Genomic DNA, 25,031 nt, shown 5'->3' on the forward strand with positions numbered 1-25,031 from the left:
CATTGAAGGCCGCTTGCATGACCGGCCACAAAAACATGTCCTGCTTTAATTTGGCATAAACTGATCAAATCTCTCCAAGCAGCTGAATATTTTTTTTGTATTTGCACCATCCTGCGGTAGAAGGGCATTTTTCTCCGGGTCAGGTGGACTTGTCACTAGGGCCGCTGCTTGTGTTGGGGTAAAAGCGACATACATCACAGGTGCCCCTTCTGGCAACCGAGACTGGTGTTGGGGCGGGGGCTGACAAGGGGGCATTGTTCTTTACGGTTGGCCGCATACGTTTGATATTCTCTCCGAATTGTGAGTCTGGAGCTGGATTGGGGGTTAAATCAGCGGATGGCCTCGCTGCCTGTTGTTGATCTTCCCACTCTACGCTTCTCCATCATTTAATATATCCGGCTTGTGAAGGTGACACTTCTGTATTGGGGAAGACAGGAGTGTGGTAGGAGCCATACTGGTTTAAAACAGGGAGAACTGGGTATATGCATTGATTAGGCCTTCTGGGTGTACCAAGATGGCCACCTGCAGGAAGTGCACTGGGCTGGGTAGGAAGTGAGAGCATGGGTGCACTAAGATGGCTGCCGGGAGGAAGTGCACTGGGCTGGGCAGGAAGTGAAAGCATGGGTGCACTAAGATGGCTGCCGGGAGGAAGTGCACTGGGCTTGGCTTGGGTAGTGGGAAGAAACTGGGCGTTAGGTGGAGGGTTGGGTTTTCCCCGTCCTTCCCTCCACATTCCAAAGCGGGGGGGGGGGGGTCAGGTTTTTGCATATACAAAACAATCGCCATCTTTGTGCGATATTCTTGCTGTACAAAGCAAACATTCAGAAACTTGCAATAAACTTTTATCACATAGAATTCCTTTATCTTCAGCCTGGCAGTCTTCCAATTCACAAACTTTCTTTAAACGACCAACGCTTGACTTCTGTCCTCTTTATAATCTACTTGCAATAACATCCAACAGACCTTGTTAATTACTCTAAACCTTCTGTCCACTTGCATTCCACTTCCAAATTCTTTAACCCTTTCCTTGCTGATTCCTTTCATCTCATGCTACACTAGTGATTTCCTATCTAGTCAAGGATGAACATTTATTATACACCGGAATCTATCCTCCCCCTCTTTCACTGGGAAATGTACGTGTAATCTCAGAACACACAAACACAATGAGAACAAAACATGACTCCTGCTGTCTGTCAAGTCGCAAAAGCATCAACAGCTAAGATTCACCCTCATGGGTTAGCCATTAACCCTGAGACACCCGTCTAAAAAGACATTTGTTACAAAGTTTCCCGCCCTGTAAAGTGCCAAGCCTTCTGGGCAACCTACACATCTTCTCAGGGGCAAATGAGCTTTTACCTCCTGGGTCAGCGTAATCCTTGCAACAACTTTCAGCTTGCTGACTTTGCAAATTTAAAGGACAGCAGACACCGAACAATACAAACATTAAACAAATACACAGTCAGTAGAAATCCGATAGCAGGTTCGTTAAAACAGCCCCAGGCGAGATATAAAAATTACCTGCCTCTTTGTTGACTTTCAGGAAGCCGACACAGGACTAATTGCCAATCTAGATAGAACGAATTTCTGTATAGTAGTAAATATATATATATACTCACGACAGAAGGGGTGATCAATCCCTGTATTCGTCTGTCCCGATCGGCAGCTTAGCCCTTAGATTGCGGTCTTCTTTCAGTCAAAAAACCTGGGGGCCCTACGTTGGGCAACATCTTTGATGGATTTCTTAACCTCAAAGGGGTCAATGTGGTTTCTACTGCTGTTCCATATTACATATTTCAGATCACCATGCATGGCTAGGAATGAGCCACTGACACTCCGTCTCAGTTGAAGCACACCGTTATCTGTGTTTATTGCAGGCAAGAGAAACTTCTACATACAGCATGATACGTCACTATTATGTTAAAGAGGAGTTCCACCCAAATTTGGAACTTCCTCTTAACCCACTCCTCTCCCCCTTACATGCCACATTTGGCATGTAATTTTTTTGGGGGGGGAGTGGGGGCTTCAGCAAGAGTGGGACTTCCTGTCCCACTTCCTCCTTCCTGTAGGCGACTAAGCTTAATCGCCTTCAGGAAGGGGCTGCTGTAGGCGATCGCCTATAGGACACGTCACAGGTCCTAGGCGATCTCCTGGCCAATTACACGGCGCCGCTCGCGCATGCGCAGTGGGTGCCCGGCCGTGAAGCCGAAAGCTGTCACGGCCGGGTGCCCACACTGAGAATGAAGACGCCGGCCGGGGAGGGGGGGAGAGGAGCGGAGCCCCGGCCGGCGCGTCGCTGGAGCAGGTAAGTGTCTGTTTATTAAAAGCCAGCAGCTACACTTTTTGTTGCTGCTGACTTTTAATAAACATACAAATGGCTGGAACTCCCCTTTAATGTGAACTAGAAAGCGCATCTAATTGTCCGAAATACAAGAAGAGTACAAGATGGGGTGTCGATCTTAGCCGCGCCTCTGATGTGTCTTCACCTCCGCATTCCTAAAACTGTGTGGGAGTGGGGGGGTATCCGCCATGTTTGGGAGGGATGCTATTAGGAGCTGATTTGAGTGAGGAAGGATTATAGCAGTGGTATACATGAAAAAGCAATATAGACTTTATATTAAAGATGCATAGAGAATAGACATTTCTAATTTATCATTATGCTCATTGCATTCCTTCACAATTGTGTAACCTACTGAACCAGACTGAGACCATTTAAAGGCTTAGGAAACCTTTTCAGATGTTTTGAGTTACTTGGCCGATTAGAGTGTGACACCATGAGTCTAGAATATTCAAATTTTCTGAGATACTGAATTTTGGGTTTTCACTATCTGTAAGCCATAATCAAAATTAAAAGAAAGATGCTTGAAATGTATCACTCTGTGTGTAATGAATCTATATAACATATAAGTTTCCCTTTTTGAATTGAATTACTGAAATTTACTTTTTGATGATATATAAAAAAAATTGAGATGCACCTGTATAGCAGGTCTCACTTCTCTGTGATTATGCTCTCGGTACTACTTTGTTACTTCACTGAGGCCTGCAAAGTAGTACTACAAAGTAGGAGTGGTTATCCTGGCCTGGCCTAAAGTTTTTATTCTTTCCTTTCTTGCAATTGTCCAATCCTCCTGTAGGTGGCAGTGTAACATGAAAGTGAAAGACTTTGCATGTGTCTCAATAGACTTCAAGATAAAGATATTGTAATAAGTCCAAAGATTATGTTGAGTTTTTCAAATCTTGTTTTTTCTCTTCTTCAGCTATGTATGGATTTGTTGCGTTTAATGATAAATGAAAATCGTACAAGTTTTATACAACGTGCATGTAAGTACAAAATGTAAGACAAGTTTCTCCCCCCCAAAGGTCTTTGTTCTCTTTCTTGCTTGTAGGTTGTGTGTAGTGGGAGCTGGTAGCTCTGCATTGCAATGCAGTTCAGAAAAAATGAACAATATTCAGTGTGTTCTGCTGGGAATGGCCTTTTTTTTGGGGGGGGGGGTAATTTTATTTATGTATGGAGAAGTGCTGGTTTTAATTTTCTATGTATAACATACAGGTGCATAAAATTAAAATATCATCAAAAAGTTTATTTCAGTAACTTAATTCAAATAGTGAAACTCATATATTATAGATGTGTTGCACACAGAGTTATAGATTTCAAGCAATTCTGTATTTTATTTTAATGAGTGACTTGCAGCTAGTGAAAATTCAAAATTCAGTATCTCAAAAAAAAATTAATATTACATAACATTTTTAATACAGTACTTGGTCAGGGCTCATTTTGCATGAATGACTGCATCAATGCGGTGTGGCATGGAGGCAAACAGCCTGTTGCACTGCTGAGGTGTTATGGAAGCCCAGATTGCTTTGATAGTGGCCTTCAGCTTGTCTGCATTGTTGGGTCTGGTGTGTCTCACCTTCTTTTTGACAATACCCCACAAATTCTCTATGGGGTTTAGGTCAGGCGAGTTTGGTAGCCAATCAAGCATATTGATGCCACGATCAATAAATCCGGTATTTGTACTTTTGGCAATAGGGCAGGTGCCAAGTTCTGCTGGAAAATGAAATCGCCATCTCCAAAAAAATGGTCAGCAGAGGGAAGCATAAAGTGCTCTAGAATTTCCTGGTAGAGGGCTGCGCTGACTTTGGACTTGATAAAAAACGCAGTGGACCAACACCAGCAGATGACATGGCTCCCCAAATCATCACTGACTGTGGAAACTTCACACTGGACCTCATGCAACTTGGATTCTGTGCCACTCAACTCTTCCTCCAGACTCTGGGACCTTAAATTCCAAATGAAATGCAAAATGTTCCACATTCCGTGATGATTTGGGGAGCCATGTCATCTGCTGGTGTTGGTCCAGCATGTAGTATATAGTGTACTCGTATGTCGTTTTTTAAAAATTCATCTTCTGTATACCTTCCTTCTTCACGCCGATCAGCGGTCACGTGACCACCCTTCGCTCTCTTCCTCCGATGTATGTACTACCGAGGGAGGTCACGTGACCGCCCAGCATATGTCAGAGGGGGATCTCGGCCCCTCCCTCTGTAGTTTCATACATCGGAGGAAGAGAACGACAGGCAGTCATGTGATCAGTGAGGAGAAATAAGGTATTTAGAAGATACATTTTAGAAAACTACATACACTATATACTTTATTCTAGCAGAGGGGCTGGCAGTGATTGTGAGCACTGCCTTAACAACCCGTTTAACAAAGCCTGTATAGGCGAGCAGCAAGATTAAGTCATCTTGCATGCCAATTTTGTACCATTTTATCAATGTTAGAAAGAGATTTTTTTGCACAGCAGAAAGGGTGTTACATTTTGTCAAGGTTTTTGCATTCAAATATTTTTATTAAATTGAGTATCACAATAACCATCACATGTAACATAACAGCCATCATAACTAACACTAACATGTCGACACAAATGACAACTGTACACAATAGGCCAATCAACTTATGGACAAAAAATAATAATTCTCTAGGTTTTTATTTAGTGAATTGTTGGTCTCCTATGTCCTATGTATGGTTGGCAAAAGGAGTCATATATTCAGTGTCACTTGACAGCAATCACCAGCTGAGAGTAAAGTTGTTCGGCTTCCATACCATGGCTGCCAGTAGCTACTAGTGAACATGAGCACTTTTCAAATTCATATGCACAGTTCAGGAGATGTAATGTGGACACTGTCTTTTCTCTATATACATATTCTAAAAGACAGATACTGTAAGCATTTAAAAAATGTATAACAATGTTTGTGTGTTTTTTTTTGTGTTAGTTTTGGTATTCAAAGAGTACTACAGCAAATATCTACACCGAATGAATTTTGATGAAGGTGTTTTCAATGCTCTTCTTGATCGGTTGCTTAAACGGAGTTGGCGGCAAGAGGTTTTGCATTTGTTAGAAACTGCAACATCTGCCAATATTCTGGTAAGTGTGTTCAGTGACAGCTGAACAACCAGTTAAACTTCATAATAGTGTTAATATATCCAGTGTTTAACTCTTACATTATAACCAAAGGGAATTTTGTTTTCCAGTTTTGGATAGAGTTATGATGAATTTGAACCCCTGTGATGTCTTGTTGCTGTCTGTGCTGCCATTAGGGAGATTCGCTCTCTGTTTAACATTATCAGTGTAAGTAAAAAGAAATCCCAAATTTCGGGTTGTCCCCAGAACAGGAATAGAGTGGGAAAGATTTCCACACTTCCTGTTTGGCTATGGGACAGAACCTGAATCAAATCTTCCCAAAGGCAAACGTGACAACCCATCCCCCACCCTAAAATGGTTATAACCCTCTTACTTTAAATCTAAAATGGGGGGGGGGGGGGAATTCTATAGGTCTACTTCAACGCATTATGTGGCACTTAGCTGCAAATGAAGCCTGCAATGTTCCCACTGGTAGAAGCATCCACCTTCACCCCTCTTCCTTCCGGGGCCACGTACTCCGGCTCTGTGACTGACCGGAGCCGTGTGACGTCACTTCCGCACATGCCACCAGTCACGGCACACGCTAGGGAAGAGATGGCACTACAAGGTAACTATCCCCTAAATGGCGCACCTTTTAGGAGATATTTTCAGTACATATAGGTAAGCCTTATTATAGCCTTAGTGCTTCCAAAACGCCCCTAACCATTGCAATGAATGTGCAGAGTCCGACGCGCCTAAAAAGTGCTTTGAAAGCACCACAACGTGGGAGTTTTTAACAGGGCTGTGGAGTCGGTAGATAAATGTTCCGACTCCTTAGTTTTATGTACTTCCGACTCTGACTCCTACTCCCCGACTCCGACTCCTCTGTATTAATATGCAAATGTATTTTATACATTCCTTGAGGGAAAGAAACGCAACCTACCCCAGGACTACTGGCTGGGAAGCCAACAGTCTACTGTATTGCACAGTTTAAGCAAAAGACAAACACAATGAAAACAAAGTTTTATAAAAAAAAAAATATTAATCAATCAAGTGGCTGGATAGTAGCAGCAGGCATAAACATCAGAAACAGGATCTTTACCAGTTCAAAAATACAAACCATATTATTTGGTTGTTTTAGAACAAAAAGAAAGCTTATCTATAATGAACCAAAAACCAAAATCTGTAAAACCTAGAAATGGTTTATATTAATCTTGAAATGTAGTTATAGGCTTAGCAAATGCAAATCAATTCAATGTAGAGTTCTAAGGAAGAGAATTGCCTCTGCCAGATCCTCTTTCATAGAGGCTCTTAATTTAGACTTTATTATTTTTAGGGCTGAAAATAATCTTTCGACACTGACTTGGGTGGGTGGCATTGCAGTAACTATTCTGGCCACATCACTAACGATCTCTGGATAAACAAGGATGGCTTCTTCAACAGTAAGTTTTGATGAGCGATCATACTTTTCATCTTCTTTTAGTGCTTTATAAAACTCCTGTTGGAATTTTTTATTTGGACACTTACTGGTTCTCTAACATGCGTTCCCTGTAAAAGCAGAACACAACACTATGGAAAGTATAAGTATTGCAGCTCCTAATTGTGCGTTGCGTGCCATATAGTGAAGCACATGAAAAGCATGCTTCTTCACGGTCACTTAACGTGTTCGTTTTGCGGTTACGCGAGGCACTGCATGCATTGGTCTTTATTCTTACAGTAGAGAAGTCATTAATTATAACTTTTTGTGAATTGGGATATTTAAACTTGCTTTTTTTTTTTTTTTCCAATCTAAATTTTGTCGGAGTCGGTGCATTGTTTGCCGACTCTGACTCCAGGTACCCAAAATTTCCCCCGACTCCTCGACTCCGACTCCACAGCCCTGGTTTTTAACCCCTTCTTTGCTGAGGTTAAACAGCGGTAAAGCGCTGCTTAAACAAACGACGCTGTACCACTAACGCGCCCGTGGACCCAGTGTGAAATGGGTCTTACTGCTGTGCTGTACAGACCTAAATAGTATAATCCTTAGGTTATGCACACATTTAACGTATAGTTAAATTAGGCAACTTTAAAGTATGGGTTTGCTTTTTTAGCTTCATCCTATTCTCTAATGCAGGGATCCTCAAACTACGGCCCTCCAGCTGTTGTAGAACTACACATCCCACGAGGCATTGTAACACACTGACATTCACAGACATGACTAGGCATGATGGGAATTGTAGTTCCTGAACAACTGGAGGGCTGTAGTTTGAAGACCCCTGCTCTAATGCATAAAAATATTTCCAGCCCTCTCAGAAGTGCACCCTTTCTGTCAAAATCCAAGAAAATGCCTGTGGGGAGGGATCCGCCTCCTTTCCTTCTGTTCTGTATGTTTGATGCGGACTCTGCCTTTTTGATCTGTGAAGTTACCAGATCAAAAGGGCTGTGCAGCATACTGGGTAGCTACACAGTGTACAGATAGAGGCTGTCTGTAAGAGAATCGATCTAAGCTGGGGAGGAGGAGCTATGCTGCCTGTGCCCAGACTGTGTGCAATATGGGGATGTGAGAAGAAGCCTAATGGGCACAGCTTCCATGGAGGATGGGAGGCACAACTGAAATCTTGGGGGTTGGGTGGGTCAAATATATACACCATCACACCATAGGTCACAAACTTTACTTCAACTTTCGCCTAGAGCCCCTTATAAGGTACTCGGGTACTTCCCACTCTTTTAAAAGGAAAACGGGACAGTCTGTACCCAGATTGCCGTATATTGCTTTCATTTTTGCACTCGTAAAAATCTTAATTTTTGGCAAAAAATTATGTAAATCTAAGAACATATATATTTTCTGAAGGCAAAGGCCCTGTAGAATAAAAAGAGAATAGTGGAAAAATTTTACGTCACATAATATTTGCACAACTGTTTAGCACAGATGTTCAGAAAAAAATAAGCCAAATTGAATTTTAGTGCAAACACACAAAAATATAATAAACGAGGTTGCGTTAAGTAAATAGGTACCCAACATGCCAATTCTTAAAGTTTGCATGTGCCTGTGATCTTGCACAAAACTTGCCATAGGTGATGCTTTAACCACTTCAGCCCCGGAAGATTTTATTCCCTTCCTAACCAGAGCACATTTTACAATTTGGCACTGCATCGCTTTAACTGACAATTGCGCTGTACCCAAATTACATTTTTGTCCTTTTTTTTCCCCACAAATGGTTTTCTTTTGGTATTTGATCCTTTCTGCGGTTTCTATTTTTTTGCGCTGAAAACAAAAAAAGAGAGACATTTTGAAAAAAAAAAACAAAAAAAAAAAACAACAATATTTTTCTTTTCGTCCATGGGCGGACACAGCTCCTTAAATCTTGACATTTGGGTTATGTTCATGTTCATAGGAGAGGACTAGGCAGAACATGTTGGTTATCTTAAAACATGTAATTTTAAGAGTTGAACAGCCCCGCCCAGGGGGCGGTCACTCCGGTTATAACCTTTCACCCTGCAGCATGCAGCTCAGTTTGTTACTGCCTAGCAGAGGAGACGGACCTGGCTCCCGTTGGGCCCAGAGTCCTAAAGAAATGTTTATTTCATTTTTGTGATTCTCCTGTCAACTGCCGGCTGGGTGACAGGCTGGATATTATATATCCTTGTAGTTCCCCCAGTCCGGCCATTGAGCGTGAGCAAACCTTAGCTACGCGCTGGGTCGGCCATGACATACCCCATGGCTCCAGGGGTGGCCAATGAGCATATGCACCAGGGTCCACATATGACTGGGCTGCTGCTGTCTCACTCACAGTGGACCGGGCCAACAGCTACTCCGTACCACTCGGTTGTAGGCCTGTCAGAGACGCGCCAGCTAGTCCTCGCAAGGACAGGTATGTACGGTTCCTCCTGCCTCGGCAGGATGGAACAGCTGGGCATTCCCGGGATTAAGGGGTTCTCCTGTCCTCCCTTTCCCTGCTCTCTGTCACCCTTTTCCCTCCTGCACTTGGGACCGGGGTGTACCTGTGGGGGGACTGCAGGTCCCAGTTGGGAACTGTAGGCTGTCGGGGTCCGCTTTCTGTGGGGGGGTGGTCTAGCTCCTGGGAAGTCTCTGCCACGGCCTTCTCGTCCACATCGCGGTGCTCAGGCGCTGTTTTTTGAAGCGCCGACGCCATTTTTACTGTCTGCTGTTTCTATTGAAATGTCCATTGGTGGCCATTTTGCCGTAGCCAAGCTGTGACACAGGTCGGCATTGCTGGCGGCCATTTTCTTGTGGTCTGCGCCCTTTTCTCTGAGGCATCTGGCAGGCATTTTGGAGTGGGTTTTGACCTCTAGTACTGGCTTCCTGTACGGTGTGCAGCACCATCACTGGACTTATTGAGTGTTTTCACTTAGTCCGTGAGGGCTGTCAGTGGGTTGTTATGGAGTCAGTACCTGGACATTCTTCCCCAAACATGTCAGAGGCAGCAAACGGTACCCCTGCACCTGCGGTTCCCATGAATACACTGTCGGCAGTCCTGGAGTCCTTTGTTGCCAGGGTGGAAGTGGCGTGCGGGCGTAGGGGGGGGGGGTAAAAAGCGCCCCCTCCCCCCACCATCTTTTGAGGAATGCTCTTACTCGGATTCGGGCCTGGCTGCAGCTCAGGACCCCGGTTCTGGTATGTCAGAGGATGCGGACCAAGACCTCCCTGGTAAGGAGGACCCCTTGCCAGGGTCCGCGCAAGACAGGGCACATTTGTGAGTGCACTTATTGATGCTGTGAGGGACTCTCTCAAGCTGGAGGATACAGCTGTGACTTCCACAGAGGGTTCTGTCTCTTTCGGGTCACACATATCGAAACGCTAAAGTTTTTCCTTATGTTACTTTCTTTGATAAGTTCATAGATAAGGAATGGGAACCGCCACGGAAGTCCTTTGTGGTACCTCAGCGCATGGCGGTCCGTTATCCTTTTGAGGAGAGCCTTTTGAAAAAGTGGTCCTCTTCAGTCGTGGACCCCTGGTCTCTCGGCTAAATAAAGTAACCACTTTCCTGGAAGAAGGGACCCCTGCCTTTAAGGACCCTACTGATAGGAGGTCCGAAGCGGTGACCTGTTCCATGTTCACCATGCTGGGGTCTCCGTTGCATGGTGGTGATTGATTGATTTTAATTTTCTTTACAAGCCACATACACCCAAGAGGGTGTGCCTAAGCGCTGGAAGGAGACCTGCTGATCTATTCTGAACCAAAAAGCAATCTAAAGAAAGAAAAAAAAAAAGAGACTACGTAGACGAACCGGTGGCTCGTGTACATAGATAAGAGGAAAAGCCATGTATAGCATATGAACAATACAAGACAAACATGAACAAAAGGAGGTGGAACAAGGAGGTTTAGGGTGAGGAGGGCAGGGGAGGGGAAGAGGACCAAGGTAGTTTGATTAGGGGTGGTCAAAATCAACTTGCCTCAAAGAGGAAAGTTTTCATGGCCTTTCTGAAGGTTATAAGAGCGGTAGTCTGTCTCAGAGGCAACGGGAGAAGGTTCCAAAGTGTGGCGGCTCTGGCTCTGAAGGAGCGGCCACCGATCAAGGACAGCCTTACTAAAGGGGTGGCAGCAAAGTCCAGGTCGGCCGATCTCAAGGCCCTGGGGGGGTGGTAATGTATGGCCATGTTATTAATGAACAATGGGCCTTGTTGTTTGTAGGCCCTGTACATAATGTACAGAGCCTTGAATTCGATCCTCTTTGCGCATGGGAGCCAGTGGAGTAGTCTGAGAATGGGGGATATATGGTCCCATCTGGAAGTCCCCGTAATCAACCTAGCTGCCTGGTTCTGCACCAGCTGCAGCTTGGAGAGCCATTTGATTGGGAGTCCAAGGTATACCACATTGCAGAAGTCAAGGCGTGAGATGACTAAGGTCTGTACTAGTGTATTTCTGTGTGTTTGGGAGAGCAGGTGTTTTACCCGTCGAAACATCCGAAGGTAGTAAAGGGCATTCTTGGTGCAATTCCTCACCTGTGGGATCCATGAAAGTTTGTTGTCAAATATGACACCCAGGTTTCTTACTTGGCTGGATGGAGTGGGGCACGGGCCCATTGATACGGGCCACTCTGCAAGCAGGTTTAGGCGTTGTGGTGGACCTGTGAGAAGTACCTCAGTTTTAGATGCGTTCAGGGCCAGATGGTTGTCCTTCATCCAGGTCTGGATAGATGAGAGGCAGCGCGAGAGAAGGTGGGCTGCCATGGGGTTGAGAACGTCGCTGGCCACAATTTGTATGTCGTCAGCGTATACCTGAGTGGCCAACCCCCATGAGGAGATGATGTCTGCCACGGGCCTCACGTAGCAATTAAACAATCACTGGGAGATTGCCGAGCCTTGAGGGACCCCGCAGAAGAGGGGCACCCTCGCTGACCTGAATGAACCCAATTTTACTTGGAATGTTCTGCCTGTCAGAAAGTTGCGTATCCAGGTGAGGGATACGGCTGTAATATGGAATTCGTCCTGTAGCCGAGCCAGGAGGATCTTGTGGCTGACAGTATCGAAATCCGCGGAGAGGTCAAGCAGTACCAAGGCCGCCGACCCCCCCCGCGTTTCTCGACTCGCCAGGATGGATAACTCGATCCCTCTTTTGGGTCTAAACCCTGATTGGGCATCGTGGAAGAGATTTTGTGATTCGCAATGTACTTGGAGTTGCATAAGAGCCTCATGTTCCACCAACTTAGCCAGAAAGCATAATCCTGAGATGGGACGGTAATTGGACATAACTTTAGCATCCAGCGTGCTTTTTTTAGAATTGATGTGACCAGGGCATGTTTCCATTTGTCTGGAAACTCTCCAGTTGTCAGAGAGAGGTTGACCAGGATCAAAATCTCATCGATGACTGTGTTGATATTATCCTTAAGCAGCCAGGCTGGACAGATGTCATCGGCGTAGTAGGAAGGTTTTAGGTGTTTAATGGAGCTGAGGAGCTGAGTTTTTGTTACTGGTTGAAAGGAGCAAAGGGGAGTCATGTGATTGGGCCGTTCGATCTTGGTTGTGGGGTTGGCTGGGGGGACAGGGTCTGGGGGACCTAGGCCAGCTTGGATGTCATGAACTTTGTTGGTAAAGGCCTCAAGCAGATTGTCACATAGGGCTTGAGATTGGGCGATTTGTTGGGAGGCCAAGGATGGATTAAACGGCTCATTACTGATTTTAAATAATTCCGCTTGACTATTGACCGCTAGTTCGATGCGGGATGCTAGGGCTGTTCTCTTATGCTTCCTTACTAACTGGAAGTAAGCGCGGGTCTGTATTCTGTAAAGGATTTTGTTAGCCTGGGTTTTGTTTTTTTGCCATTTCCTTTTCTAGCTTCCGGCAGTTATTTTTAAGGGTGGCTAATTTGGGGGTGTACCATGGGTTGGATTTGTGGATTTTTGGCCTGAAGTTGGATTGGGAGAGGGGTGCCACTATATCCAGCGTGGCCTTAAGTTTGGCATCAAAAGCATTGAGTTTCTCATCTAACTGCTTGATACTATCCTCAAAGTCGTCAAGTAGAGCTTCATAGCAGTCTTTCTCGAGAGGGTTTATGTAGGATTCGAGGTTCGAGTAGGTGTTGTGAAATGATTCAGTGGTGATTTTTTTCAAGTTTCTGTATGGGAGGGAGGGTTGCATAGGTGCTTCTTTTGGTTTATCCGAGATGTTTAGGTTGAGAATTTGAAATTGCACTAGGTAATGATCAGACTAGATCACTTGCTTGATTGTGGGGACGGTGGATTCTCCCACTACCGAGAATACTGCGTCAAGCAGATGCCCCTTTTCATGTGTATATTCCCTTACTGTCTTTTGGAGACCTAGGCTGTCCATGTCTGCTAAGATCTCTTGAGCTGATAGGTCGAGAGGGTCCGCAAACCAGAGGTTGAGGTCACCCATGACAATTATTGAAGGGTATTTAGTAGCACAGTCGGTGATAAGGGTCATGAACTCGCTAATAAAGCAGGGGTCGTAACCTGGTGGGCGGTATATGATAATTACCAGCATGGAATTTGTAGCATTTGTGCTGCATTTGATCGTCAGGTGTTCAAAAGACGGTATAGTATGTGAGGGGACCTCGATACAGGTAAGCTCCTCCCGATGGATGAGTGCCACCCCCCCACCTTTTTTGGTGGGTCTGCTTTTAGATGTAATATTGTATCCCTCGGGAAGGAGCTTGTCAATTATGTCAAGACAGCCTGGTACGAACCAGGTTTCCGTAATGGCTAAAAGGTCTAGCACTGTTTCCAAGATGACATCGTAAATTTCCGTGGCATGTTTGTTGGCGTACCTGGCGTTGATCAGACCAGTGCAAAGACCCTGCTTCGGTCCAGTGGGCCTACCGAGAGACGTCCCAGATTTTTTAGCAATGTGTAATACTTGACATACATCGATGATGTCAGGGTGTAGGGTAATTATCGAATTATTTAGTTCAAGTAAGCAATCTTTGGTGTAAAGTAAACGTTGGGGCTTGATGGCCCCCCTACCTGCAATCCTGATCTGTGTGGTTTCCATGGTTAGCGAGCCTGGACTGGTGCATGGCCTGGGCGGAGATGTTATGGTGAATGGAGCAGCCTTCTTGGCACTGGTCCGGGGAGAGTGGGCGGGCATCGCCGTGCGAGAGTCAGAGTACGAGCATTCAGAGCGCAGCTGTGCAGGGCAATTCAGCAGGCTATCAGGAACAGCAGATCAGCAGCACAGGTCCTTCACTTCCTGGGTAACGGGCGCGGGGCGGCCATGTCTGAAAACCAACCCAGGGATGGGCGGGGCCTAGCCAGCCGGCCAATCAGCACACTAGAAGGAGGGGTTGCCGGGTGTTACCGTTGCAACCAAGAAGCTTCCGAGCAGGGCGGCCGGGGAGAGTGGGCGGGCAGCGGCGTGCGAGAGTCAGAGTACGAGCATTCAGAGCGCAGCTGTGCAGGGCAATCCAGCAGGCTATCAGGAACAGCAGATCAGAACAGCAGATCGGCAGCACAGGTCCTTCACTTCCTGTGGTCCGCTGACCAAGCTTCCAAGAAAGCTTTGGCTGATTTACCCTTCAAAGGTGGGAGGCTTTTTGGTACTTCGCTGGATGACATCATTAAGGATGTCACTGGATGTAAGAGCACTTTTCTCCCTCAGTCCACCAAGGGAAAGGAGCCGCGCCGTAAGTCGGGGTCCTCCTATTCCATGCAGAAGCGGTATTTTCGTCAGTCAGGGTCAGCAAGTAGATCCTCCCAGACTGACAAAGGTCCAGCTGGGGGACATAAGCGTCCCTGGGTACGCAAGCCAAACAAGCCTGCTACCGCATAAAGTTTTCCCCCCGCCAGACTCGGGGAGGCGGGTTTGCAGCTTGATGGACTTCCCTGCTCTCCGACCAATGGGGGTCTGCGAGGTGGTCACTTTGGGTACAAGATAGAGTTTCTTTCTTTTCCACCACACAGATTCTTTCCCTCAAATCTTCCCCTTTTTCCTGCTCGTCGGTCTGCCTTAATGGGAGCAGTACAAGACTTGCTCAGCTACGGGGTAATTTTACCTGTGCCACTGGAGGAAAGATTCTATTAAAATCTGTTTGTAGTCCCAAAGAAAGACGGGGCCCGTCCAATCTTGGACCTCAAGGCCCTCAATGCCGTTGAGGGTGCGAAAGTTCCGGATGGAATTAATTCGTTCAGTGGTTGCTGCGCTTCACCCGGGGGACTTTCTGGCGTCCCTGGACATCAAGGACGCATACTTGCATGTCCCAATCTGCACCAAGCACCAGAGATTTCTGCGCTTTGCGATCGGCAAAGACCACTATCAGTTTGCGGCTCTTCCCTTTTGAGAAATTCCTCTATTGACGCTGTCTCAGAAGGTGGCCTTTCTAGTGGCCATTACATCTCTCAGACGTGTTTCTGAGTTGGCGGACTTGTCTTGCAAGTCTCCTTACTTGGTCCTTCATAAGGATAAAGCGGTGCTACGCCCGCAACCTTCCTTTCTTCCGAAGGTAGTTTCAGCTTTTCGGTGCCCCTTGATGAAGTGATCTCTCGCGAAACTAGTAGGGCGGAACGTGCGGTACATCGGCATCACCCCCCTGGACTGCTGGGTTTCCCTGTTTAGAAGGGTTCGTATTATGTTTCCGGTCGGGACATCAGACCATAAAGGCTCTCTAATCACTGCAAAATTGTGAGTGTTTCGCATGTTCAATTTTTTACAATAAAAGTTTTAAAGTAGGGTTGTCCCGATACCAAGCATTTGCCCGAGTACTTGTACTCGGGCAAATACTCCCGATGCTTCACCCGACACCCGGTACTCTCGGCGGTGATCAGTGCGTGGGGAAGTTACAAGCACCGATCACCGCTGATTTTAAAGCAGCTGAAAGCCGCTGTGTATGCCACCGTGTATCCTGTGTATGCCGCCGTGTATCCCGCCGTGTTTCTCTCCCCTTCCGTGCTCCTCCTCCACCCCCTGGAAATGTCAGGATGGAGAGCGGGGTAGAAGCCGGTAAATCCTCCTTACTGCTTAAATAGGAGGACTGCTTAAATACTCCTTACTGCTCCGAATGGACAGAGTCAGTGATCACTGACTCTGTCCATTCACATAACTGACTTAACATGGCTGGCAGGAGAGAAAAAAATCTCCTGCAAGCAGCATCTGTGGAGCGGTGAGAGGAAGGATATGTATACCGCTCCTTCCCATTTAAAACAATGGGAAACCGTGGTAATACCGCCTGCAATGCGCCTCTACAGAACGTTTATTGGTAATCATTTGGACAAATATATCCAAAAGGATTTCCCGAGGTAAGAATTCTCTAAAAGCACCAGGCGTCCCTTGTTTAAAACTTCAGGGACTGCTTCCTCAAAGGTCTCCGTGCCTGGGAAGTTCGCCGCCAACAGGGCGCTAGAGCCAGGGGCAAGGCCAGGACCAGAAAAAGCCCTGGGTCCAAAATTCCTCTAAATCTTCCACCAAGCCCTCCATTTGAGGAGACGCCCCCACCAGGGGCGTAACTAGAAATCACAGGGCCCCTTAGCAAAATGTTGTATGGGGCCCCCCAGAGCCGCCCTAGTGTCAATGCACTAGTGCCCCATACAGCGTGTCCTGTGCCCCATACAGCGTGTTCTGTGCCCCATACAGCGTGTCCTGTGCCCCATACAGCGTTTCCTGTGCCCCATACAGCGTTTCCTGTGCCCCATACAGCGTGTCCTGTGCCCCATACAGCGTGACCTGTGCCCCATACAGCGTGACCTGTGCCCCATACAGCGTGACCTGTGCCCCATACAGCGTGACCTGTGCCCCATACAGCATTGCCCGTGCCCAATACAGTCTGGCCTGCCTGTGCCCAATACAGCCTGGCCTGTCTGTGCCCCATACAGCATGACCTGTGCCCAATGCGGCATGACCTGTGCCCAATACAGCGTTGCCTATGCCCAATACAGCGTTGCCTGTGCCCAATACAGCCTGGCCTGTGCCCAATACAGCATTGCCTGTGCCCAATACAGCCTGGCCTGCCTGTGTCCAAAACAGCCTCACCTGTGCAGAGGAAGAGGCAAGCCGGGCAGATCAGCAGAGAGCGGGATTGCCCGCTGTAATAGCTTTTATTTGAATTTCCCATCTTCCCGGGGATCATCGTCACATAGCCCCAGCCGACGCATTTGATGACGTCACATGTCCGACACTGGACCGGCGTTCTGTCGATCAAAGGTGCCGGACCAAGATTTGGAGCTATGTGACATGAGCCCCGGGAACACTGGAAGTTCTAATGAAAGCTATTACAGCGGGCAATTCCGCTCTCTGCTGATACGGACAGCTCGCCTCTTCCTCTCCTCTCTCTTCCCCTGACTGGGAGACCATGCCGGCGATACTCTTATCCTCACCGGGCCTAGAGTTGCCACCTTTTCGTCAAGCCAAACCCGAACATTTTAGCGGCGTACAGCAATTTCTTTTTGTAGTACATGCTATAGGATGGCAAGAGATTTGGGACAATTTTGAGTTACCCTAGGAGAGTAGTAAGGAGCCACGCATAGCGCGCTGCAGTGAACAGTGGCTGTGGCCAAATTGTGTTAACAGTGGAGGGGGTGGACTTAAAGGGGCATGGTTAAATAAAACAAAAGCATTTGCCCATAATATATGATTAAATAAAATAAATGTCACAGTTAAAATATGAACCTAGCCTACCTTAAAAGTGGACATTGTCAGTCAGAAGAGCAGTGGACGGTGTCAGCGGGGCGGTGTCAGCGGGGCAGTGAGCGGTGTCAGCGGGGCAGTGAGCGGTGTCAGCGGGGCAGTGAGTGGTGTCAGCGGGGCAGTGAGCGGTGTCAGCGGGGCAGTGAGCGGTGTCAGCGGGGCAGTGAGCGGTGTCAGTGGGGCAGTGAGCGGTGTCAGCAGGGCAGTGAGCGGTGTCAGCAGGGCAGTGAGCGGTGTCAGCAGGGCAGTGAGCGGTGTCAGCAGGGCAGTGAGCGGTGTCAGCAGGGCAGTGAGCGGTGTCAGTAGGGCAGTGAGCGGTGTCAGTAGGGCAGTGAGCGGTGTCAGTAGGGCAGTGAGCGGTGTCAGTAGGGCAGTGAGCGGTGTCAGTAGGGCAGTGAGCGGTGTCAGTAGGGCAGTGAGCGGTGTCAGTGGGCAGTGAGCGGTGTCAGTAGGCAGTGAGCGGTGTCAGTAGGGCAGTGGACTTTTAATTACCAAATAAAACCCCAAAAAATCAATGCAGATAGATAGATAAAGATAAAGGCTACTGAGTGAGCACTGCACATAAAGTAATTATGCCAGGATGGTACTGCAGGGAGAACACTAGACTGCAATATTCAATCAGCTCAGCAGCCATGTCCCTGGAAAGACCAGCATGACAAGCCCCACACTGGAGAGAGACTGAACTGTAGGAAAGAGCCTCAGCTCTGCACTTACCCAGCGGTCGACTCGGTGTCCCCTTAGTAGCTCTGGACACTGGCTGTGTTGTTTGTTCCTCCCGCTTTCTAGACAGGTCACATGCTGATGAGCATCATCAGCATGTGACCAGTAGGGCAGTGGACGGTGTCCTCTGCAAGCCTCCGCAGAGGGGGGGGAGCCCGAGGCTGTGTCTGCATGAGTAGGCACTAGCGCGTCTCTCCCCCTTAGTCACATCACACAGTCACTCTGTAATGTGTCACACAGCGCCGGAGATTCGGCCAGAGAGCTGGGCAGTGCAGGCTGGGAGGGAGGGAGCCACCTGCACGGGGAAGTCCAGGCCCCCCTGATCCTCACTCAGCTGCGGGCCCCATAGCGCCCGCGTGGGTCGCTATGGCAGTAGTTCCGCCACTGGCCCCCACTCTATCGGGTGGAGGGAAGGCTGCTGCAGTTTGCAGGCATTTGGAGAACAATAATTCAGGACGAGTTGGTCACCCCAACTATATTCCAAGGCTACAAGCTGGAGTTGCGGGGGGGGGGGGGGGTTCCCCTCCAGAGGTTTTTAAGATCCTCCAAAAAAAATTTGCTCCAGGCACTACATCATTTAGTGCATTAAGGAGTGATTGTACAGGTTCCTGTATCTGAAGGAGTGAACCCGTTTTACGGTTAAACACCAAATGGGGTCACAGGGCCCATTTTTTGGACCTAAGATCCCTGAACCAGTATCTACTAATCAGATTTTCAGATGGAGTTTGTCCACTTAGTTGTAGCCTTGTTCCAGATGGAAGACTTTTTAGCCTCCATCGATATAAAGGATACATATTTACACGTACCTATCTTTCGGCCTCATTAGAGGTTCCTGGGACTTCCAGTAGAGGAAAATCATTTTCAGTTTGTGGCTCTATCCTTCTGACTTGCTACAGCTCCCGGGTGTTCAAAAGGTCCTAGCAGCAGTACTGGGTCTTTTAAGGGGCCCAAGGGATCTTGGTGCTCGGGAATCTGGACGACCTCCTCCTCAGAGATCACTCACTACAGGCTCTAGAACAGAGCATAACATGTACACTACGGTATTGGAAAGCTTAGGCTGAATCATAAATACCAAAAGGTCAACCTTTAAACCAGTTTAAGGTCTAAATTATTAAGTCTGATCCTAGATACGGTCCAAGCAAGAGTATTCTTGCCACCCGCAGGGATCTGTGCCCTGAAGATCAGGTGTGTCAAATAAAGGGGGAACCAGGCAACCCTCTACTTGGCTCTGTATGAGTCTTCTAGGGAGGATGATATCCTCCTTCCAGGCCTCTACAACAAGACATCTTGTTGGCTTGGAACAGGAGAGAACAAGCCCTGGATTATTCAATGTGCTTATCTCCTCAGGCATGCTTAAGCCTAAACTGGTGGTTGCAGTTTCAGAACCTGCGAAAGGGAAAATCCTTTCTCCCGTTAACTTGAAGAGCACTGACTACAGATGCCAGTCCCTCAGGTCATGGACAGAACAGATCCTGTCCATCAACATCCTGGAATTACGGGCAGTACGTCTCGTCCTACAGTCCTGGATGGTGGAGCTTCAGGACTACCCTATCAAGGTTCAGCCCGACAATGCCACTGCAGTGTCCTATAGAAACCACCAATGCGGTACCAGGAGTGGTTCAGCTCTGAAGGAAGAGTGAGTGATAGTGGTGTTGTGTGCCTGGAATCAATTGAAAGTCCACAAGGAAAAGTCACAATCTTGATTTTGGCAACAGTGATGTATCGTCTTTCTTCAATATGGAAATATATGAACATCCATGCAATGTAGATAATAAAGTATAAAGCGGGCAGATTAGCCCCTTACCAGAAGGAAGATCATATAGGCATATCACAAGGGAGCTGTAGTTCATGCAGGTGGATCGGGTCTGGCGTCCTGTGCTCTCCAGGTGCAGCAGCGCTTTCAATCCACTCCCGTGTTGTAGGATAATCGGCATACACAGCTTCTCCTCTGAGTGTTTAACAAGTAGAGATAAAAGAAAAAAAGGAGGACTTCAAGTAACACCTCTTTAATGAAAGAAGTTTCTTGATAAAACATCACAGTTTTGACAACAATGAGATGAAAAATGTAGAAACAAAAAAAAGCAAAATAAGGGATATCAAAATCCTTCCAGCCTCGGTAGGCTACCGAGGCTGGAAGGATTTTGATATCCCTTATCACGGCCGGCGCAGCAGGCGCGTCTCATATGACGCCCACCCATAATGGGAGATCCCACCTGCGAAGCAAGTGGTTAAATAAAGAATTGGAAGTAAAATTAAATAAAATGTAGCTAAACGGAGCTGATGCATATGCCACATTCATTGGCGAAGAATATAATATTTTTAGCTGAATAAACCAAAGGTTTTAGGACTTTAAAATACTTCAATTATTATATTCTGTAAGAGTCATAAAAAAAAAGTAGAAAGTTAAGTTGGGTCGTGATATATTTATGTGAGACTGAAACTCTTTTTAATTTCAGCCTTCAGTAGAAAACATCATCAAAGTGTTTGAGCATGTTGCATGTTATCGTGTTCAGGCAACGGTACCCAGTTTAATGGGTATCTTAAGCAAGGTAAGATATACTTCAACTCTTTTGAAATGCAACTATTTTATGAGGCAGCAGTACTTTATTTATGTATTCATTTTGCTAGGTGCTGTGTTTACAATCCTAGGTACAATAAACATTTAGTTATGGTAACTGTATTAATAGTAGAGAGGGTATTTTGTTGTCCTTTTACAAGAGGCTTACTCTTCTCATATATAAATTAATAAAGCGGTTTTATTGTAACACATAGGAGAACATGCAACGGGTAAGTATTTGCATATAAACAGACTCTAGAGTACCATGTATGCTATTAGGTTACCCCCTAAAGGGGTTGTAAAGGAAATATTTTTTTTCTCTAAATAGCTTCCTTTACCTTAGTGCAGTCCTCCTTCACTTACCTCATCCTTTGATTTTGCTTTTAAATGTCCTTATTTCTGAGAAATCCTCACTTTCTGTTCTTCTGTCTGTAACTACACACCGTAATGCAAGTCTTTCTTCCTGGTGTGGAGAAAGCCTCTTGAGGGGGGAGGGGGCGAGCAGGAGTGTCAGGACGCCCACTAACACACAGCTCCTTTCTCTCTGCAAAGTAGAGAGTGTCCTGACTTGCCTGCTCGCCCCCTCAAGAGGCTTTCTCCACACCAGGGAGAAAGCCTTGCATTACGGTGTGTAGTTACAGACAGAAGAACAGGAAGTGAGCATTTCTCAGAAGAAATAAGGACATTTAAAAGCAAAATCGAAGGATGAGGTAAGTGGAGGACTGCACTAAGGTAAAGGAAGCTATTTAGGGGAAAAAAATTCCTTTACAACCCCTTTAATCTTAAGAACCAAATATACATTTTCCAGATTTCTGCAGTCTAAAATATAATGTAATGACCACCCTATCATTCAACACTTTCAGATTACTTCAGTACTCCACAGCCCTGCTAGAACAGTTGTTTGGAGAAAAGAAAAGCCGCACACCAATACTAAAACCTCATCCCAAGTGCAAATTATGGTGGAGGGGTATAATGTTGTAGGACGACATTAAGGCTTTAGACATGGAGGGCCAGATCCACATAGAAATAGATCAGCGCAGCGTATCAGAGATACGCTACGCCGCCGTACCTTACCTGGCGGTCTTTCGAATCCTCAAAGATTTTGCGCCGTAATTTACGGTGGCGTAGTGTATTTCTGGCGGCGGCATTCAAATCGGCGATTAGGGGGCGTGTTTTATTTAAATGAAGCGCGTCCCCGCGCCGAATGCACTGCGCATGCTCCGTTTCTAAATTTCCCGCCGTGCATTGCGCTAAATGACGTTGCAACGACGTCCATCCCGATTCACGGACGACTTGCGCAAAAAACAAAACAAATTTCGACGCAGGAACGACAGCCATACTTAACATGGCAAGTTTAACTATACGCCGCAAAAACGCAGCTTTAACTATACGCCGGAAAAAGCCGACTAGAGACAACGTAAGAGAATGCGACGGCCGCGCGTATGTTTGTGGATCGTCGGAAATAGCTAATTTGCATACCCGACGCGGAAAACGACGTGAACGCAACCCAGCGGACGCCGAAGTATTGCATCTTAGATCCGAAGGCGTACGAGGACGTACACCTGTCGGATCTAACCCAGATGCCGTCGTATCTTGGTTTGAGGATTCAAACTAAAGATACGACGCGGGTAATTTGAAAGTACGCCGGCGTATCAGTAGATACGCCGGCGTATTCTGTCTGTGGATCTGGCCCAGAGTGTTTTGAATCACTAAATGACCAAATAATTCCACTTTTATTAGTAAATAAATCAGTATTGGTAAATTAGTAAAAAAAAAAATTGTTTTAGAATAGCCAATACAATTTTTGACGGTTAAACATCTGTTAAACTGGTTTGTGAACCTGGTATTTTCAACAATCCCCCAAAATTTACATAAACTGAAATTGTTGTAATGCAGAAATAAGCTAAACCCCTTTTCTTTTTGGTCCATGAACGGACACAGCTTCCTTAAAGCGGAGGTTCATCCAAAAGTGAACCTCCGCTTTTCGGAACCCTCCCCACTCCGGTGTCACATTTGACACCTTTTAGGGGGGAGGGAGTGCAGATACCTGTATAAAACAGGTATTTGCACCACTTCCTGGTATAGACTCCGCGTCAGTCTTCCCCCCCCCCCCCCTCCCGCTGTGTTCTGGGAAACACTCGGCTCCCAGAACACAACGGGGACCAGTGGGAACGACGCAGCGTGACTCGTGCATGCGCAGTAGGGAACCGGGCAGTAAAGCCGCAGCGCAGGGGAAGCCAAAAGCCGAGCTACCGCTCGGCTTTGGCTGCCGACGTCGCGGGCGACCTGGACAGGTAAGTGTCCATTTTTTGAAAGTCAGCAGCTGCAGTATTTAGCTGCTGGCTTTTTAAAAAAAAATTCAGGTGAACCACCGCTTTAAGTCTTGACATTAGGGTTATGTTCCGTCTATTAGGAGAGGACTAGGCAGACATGTTGGATATTTAAAAACATGTAATTATACCAAAGCTGAACAGCCCCGCACAGGGGGCGGTCCCTCTGGTCATAAACCCTCACCCTGCACTCAGCAGCTCAGTTTTTTTCTGCCTAGTGTAGCAGAAGGACCTGACTCCCTAGGGGCCCATTGGTCCTGGAGAATTTTTTTATTTTATTTTTGTTTTTACTTTTTGATCCTGAGATCTACTATCAACTGCCGGCTGGATGACAGGCTGGATAATATAGATCCTTGTAGTCTCCCCAGTCCGGCCGTCCAACGTGAGCAGGCCTTAGCTACGCGCTGGGTTGGCCACGACTTACCCTGTTTGCTCAATGGGGTGGCCGGTGAGCTATATGCTCCGGGGGCCCACATATGACTGGGCTACTGCTGTCCAGTCACAGTGGGCCGTGGCCGTCAGCCACTCCGTACTGCTCGATGATGGTTCTGTCAGGAACGAGTCCAGCAGTCCTCGCACGGACGGGTAAGTAAGGTTCTTCCTGTCTTGACAGGATGGAATAGCTGGGTATTCCTGGGGTGGTTGATAAGGGGGTCTCTAGTCCTCCCTTTCCTCTCTCCCCATCCATCCCTCCTCCCTATGCTTTGCTGGGCCTGCTGTGTACCTCGCCGGGGGGTCCCTAAGGGGGGCTCCAGGTCCTTGCTGGGGCCTGCGCAGGGTGTCAGGGTCTGCACTAGTGTGGGTGGTCTGCCTTTTGGGGGGCCCCTGTTTGGGTACCCAGTAGTGTTGTAGACTTTATTTTTAACTCAGGGATGAATTGGCACCATTTTGGAAGCGCCGGCGCCATTTTCCTGTGGCCGCGCTTTGTTTCTATTGCACCGCTGTTTTTATTGCTAATACAGCAGCGCCCATTTTCTTGTAGCCGCGGTCTGTTTTCCTGAGGCAGCCGGCGACCTTCTTTTTGGGCTTTTATCATTGGTTGACCTCTAGCACTAGTTTGTAATTTCTGAACGGCGCGAATGACCGATCACCTCAGAGACATCTCAGGCACACATTGTGCAGGAGTTAGAGCAGACGGCAGTGCCTGGGTCAGGGCGGTGAGTCCTCTGGGAATACCCCTCGGTCTGGGCAGCTAGAAGGGTGGGCATTTTTTTGTACCTTGACTTAGTCCCTGAATGGCTGTTAGGTGAGTGGGTCAGCATGGCGTCAGAAGCTGGCGTTTCTTCCCCAGACATTCTGATGGTAGCAACTGGTGCCCCTGCACCTGCGTTACCTGTGTACGCTTTATCGGCAGTCCTGAAATCATTTGTTGCCAGGGTGGAAGCTGTGTACGGGTTAAAGGGGGGTTAAAAAACGCCACCTCAACCCCCCCCCCCCCATCATCTTCTGGGGAAAGCTCTGACTCAGACTCGGGCATGGCTGTGACACAGGACCCCTGTTCTGAACTGTCAGTAGTATGCGGACCAGGACCATTCGGACAGTGAGGAGGACTCTGTGTCCGGGTCAGAGCAGGAGTAAGCATTTGTTGGAGCACTTATCACCGCAGTGCGGGAAACCCTCAAACTGGAGGATGTGGCTGGGGCCTCTACTGAGGTGTCGGTCCCTTTTGGGTCCCACAAGCCAACCCGCACTACTAAGGTGTTAACTTGCGTGACTTATTTTGATACGTTTATAGACAAGGAATGGGAACAACCGCAGCTGGGATTTTTGGTTCCAAAACGCATGGCGACCCGTTACCCTTTTTGAAAAGAGCCTCTGAACAAATGGGCACCTCCCCCACAATTCCGGTAGAGGGGACCCCTGCTTTTAAGGACCCTGCAGATAGGAGGTCCAAAGCGGTGGCCCGGTCCATGTTTACCATGCTCGGGTTAGCCTTGCGACCAGTATTGG

At 47.2% G+C, this 25,031-nt stretch overlaps 1 protein-coding gene across 1 annotated transcript in view; it reads left to right on the forward strand.

Moving 5' to 3' along the window:
* Positions 1-25,031, forward strand: part of TOPAZ1 (testis and ovary specific PAZ domain containing 1) — a 265,848-nt gene that overhangs the window by 87,230 nt on the left and 153,587 nt on the right. The window contains exons 9-11 of the mRNA XM_040354381.1: positions 3,255-3,318; positions 5,272-5,423; positions 20,651-20,743. Coding sequence (XP_040210315.1) covers positions 3,255-3,318; positions 5,272-5,423; positions 20,651-20,743 — 309 coding nt within the window. The remainder of the gene's footprint in view (positions 1-3,254; positions 3,319-5,271; positions 5,424-20,650; positions 20,744-25,031) is intronic.

Source organism: Rana temporaria, chromosome 5, assembly GCF_905171775.1.
Source record: "Rana temporaria chromosome 5, aRanTem1.1, whole genome shotgun sequence".
Classification (NCBI taxonomy): domain Eukaryota; kingdom Metazoa; phylum Chordata; class Amphibia; order Anura; family Ranidae; genus Rana; species Rana temporaria.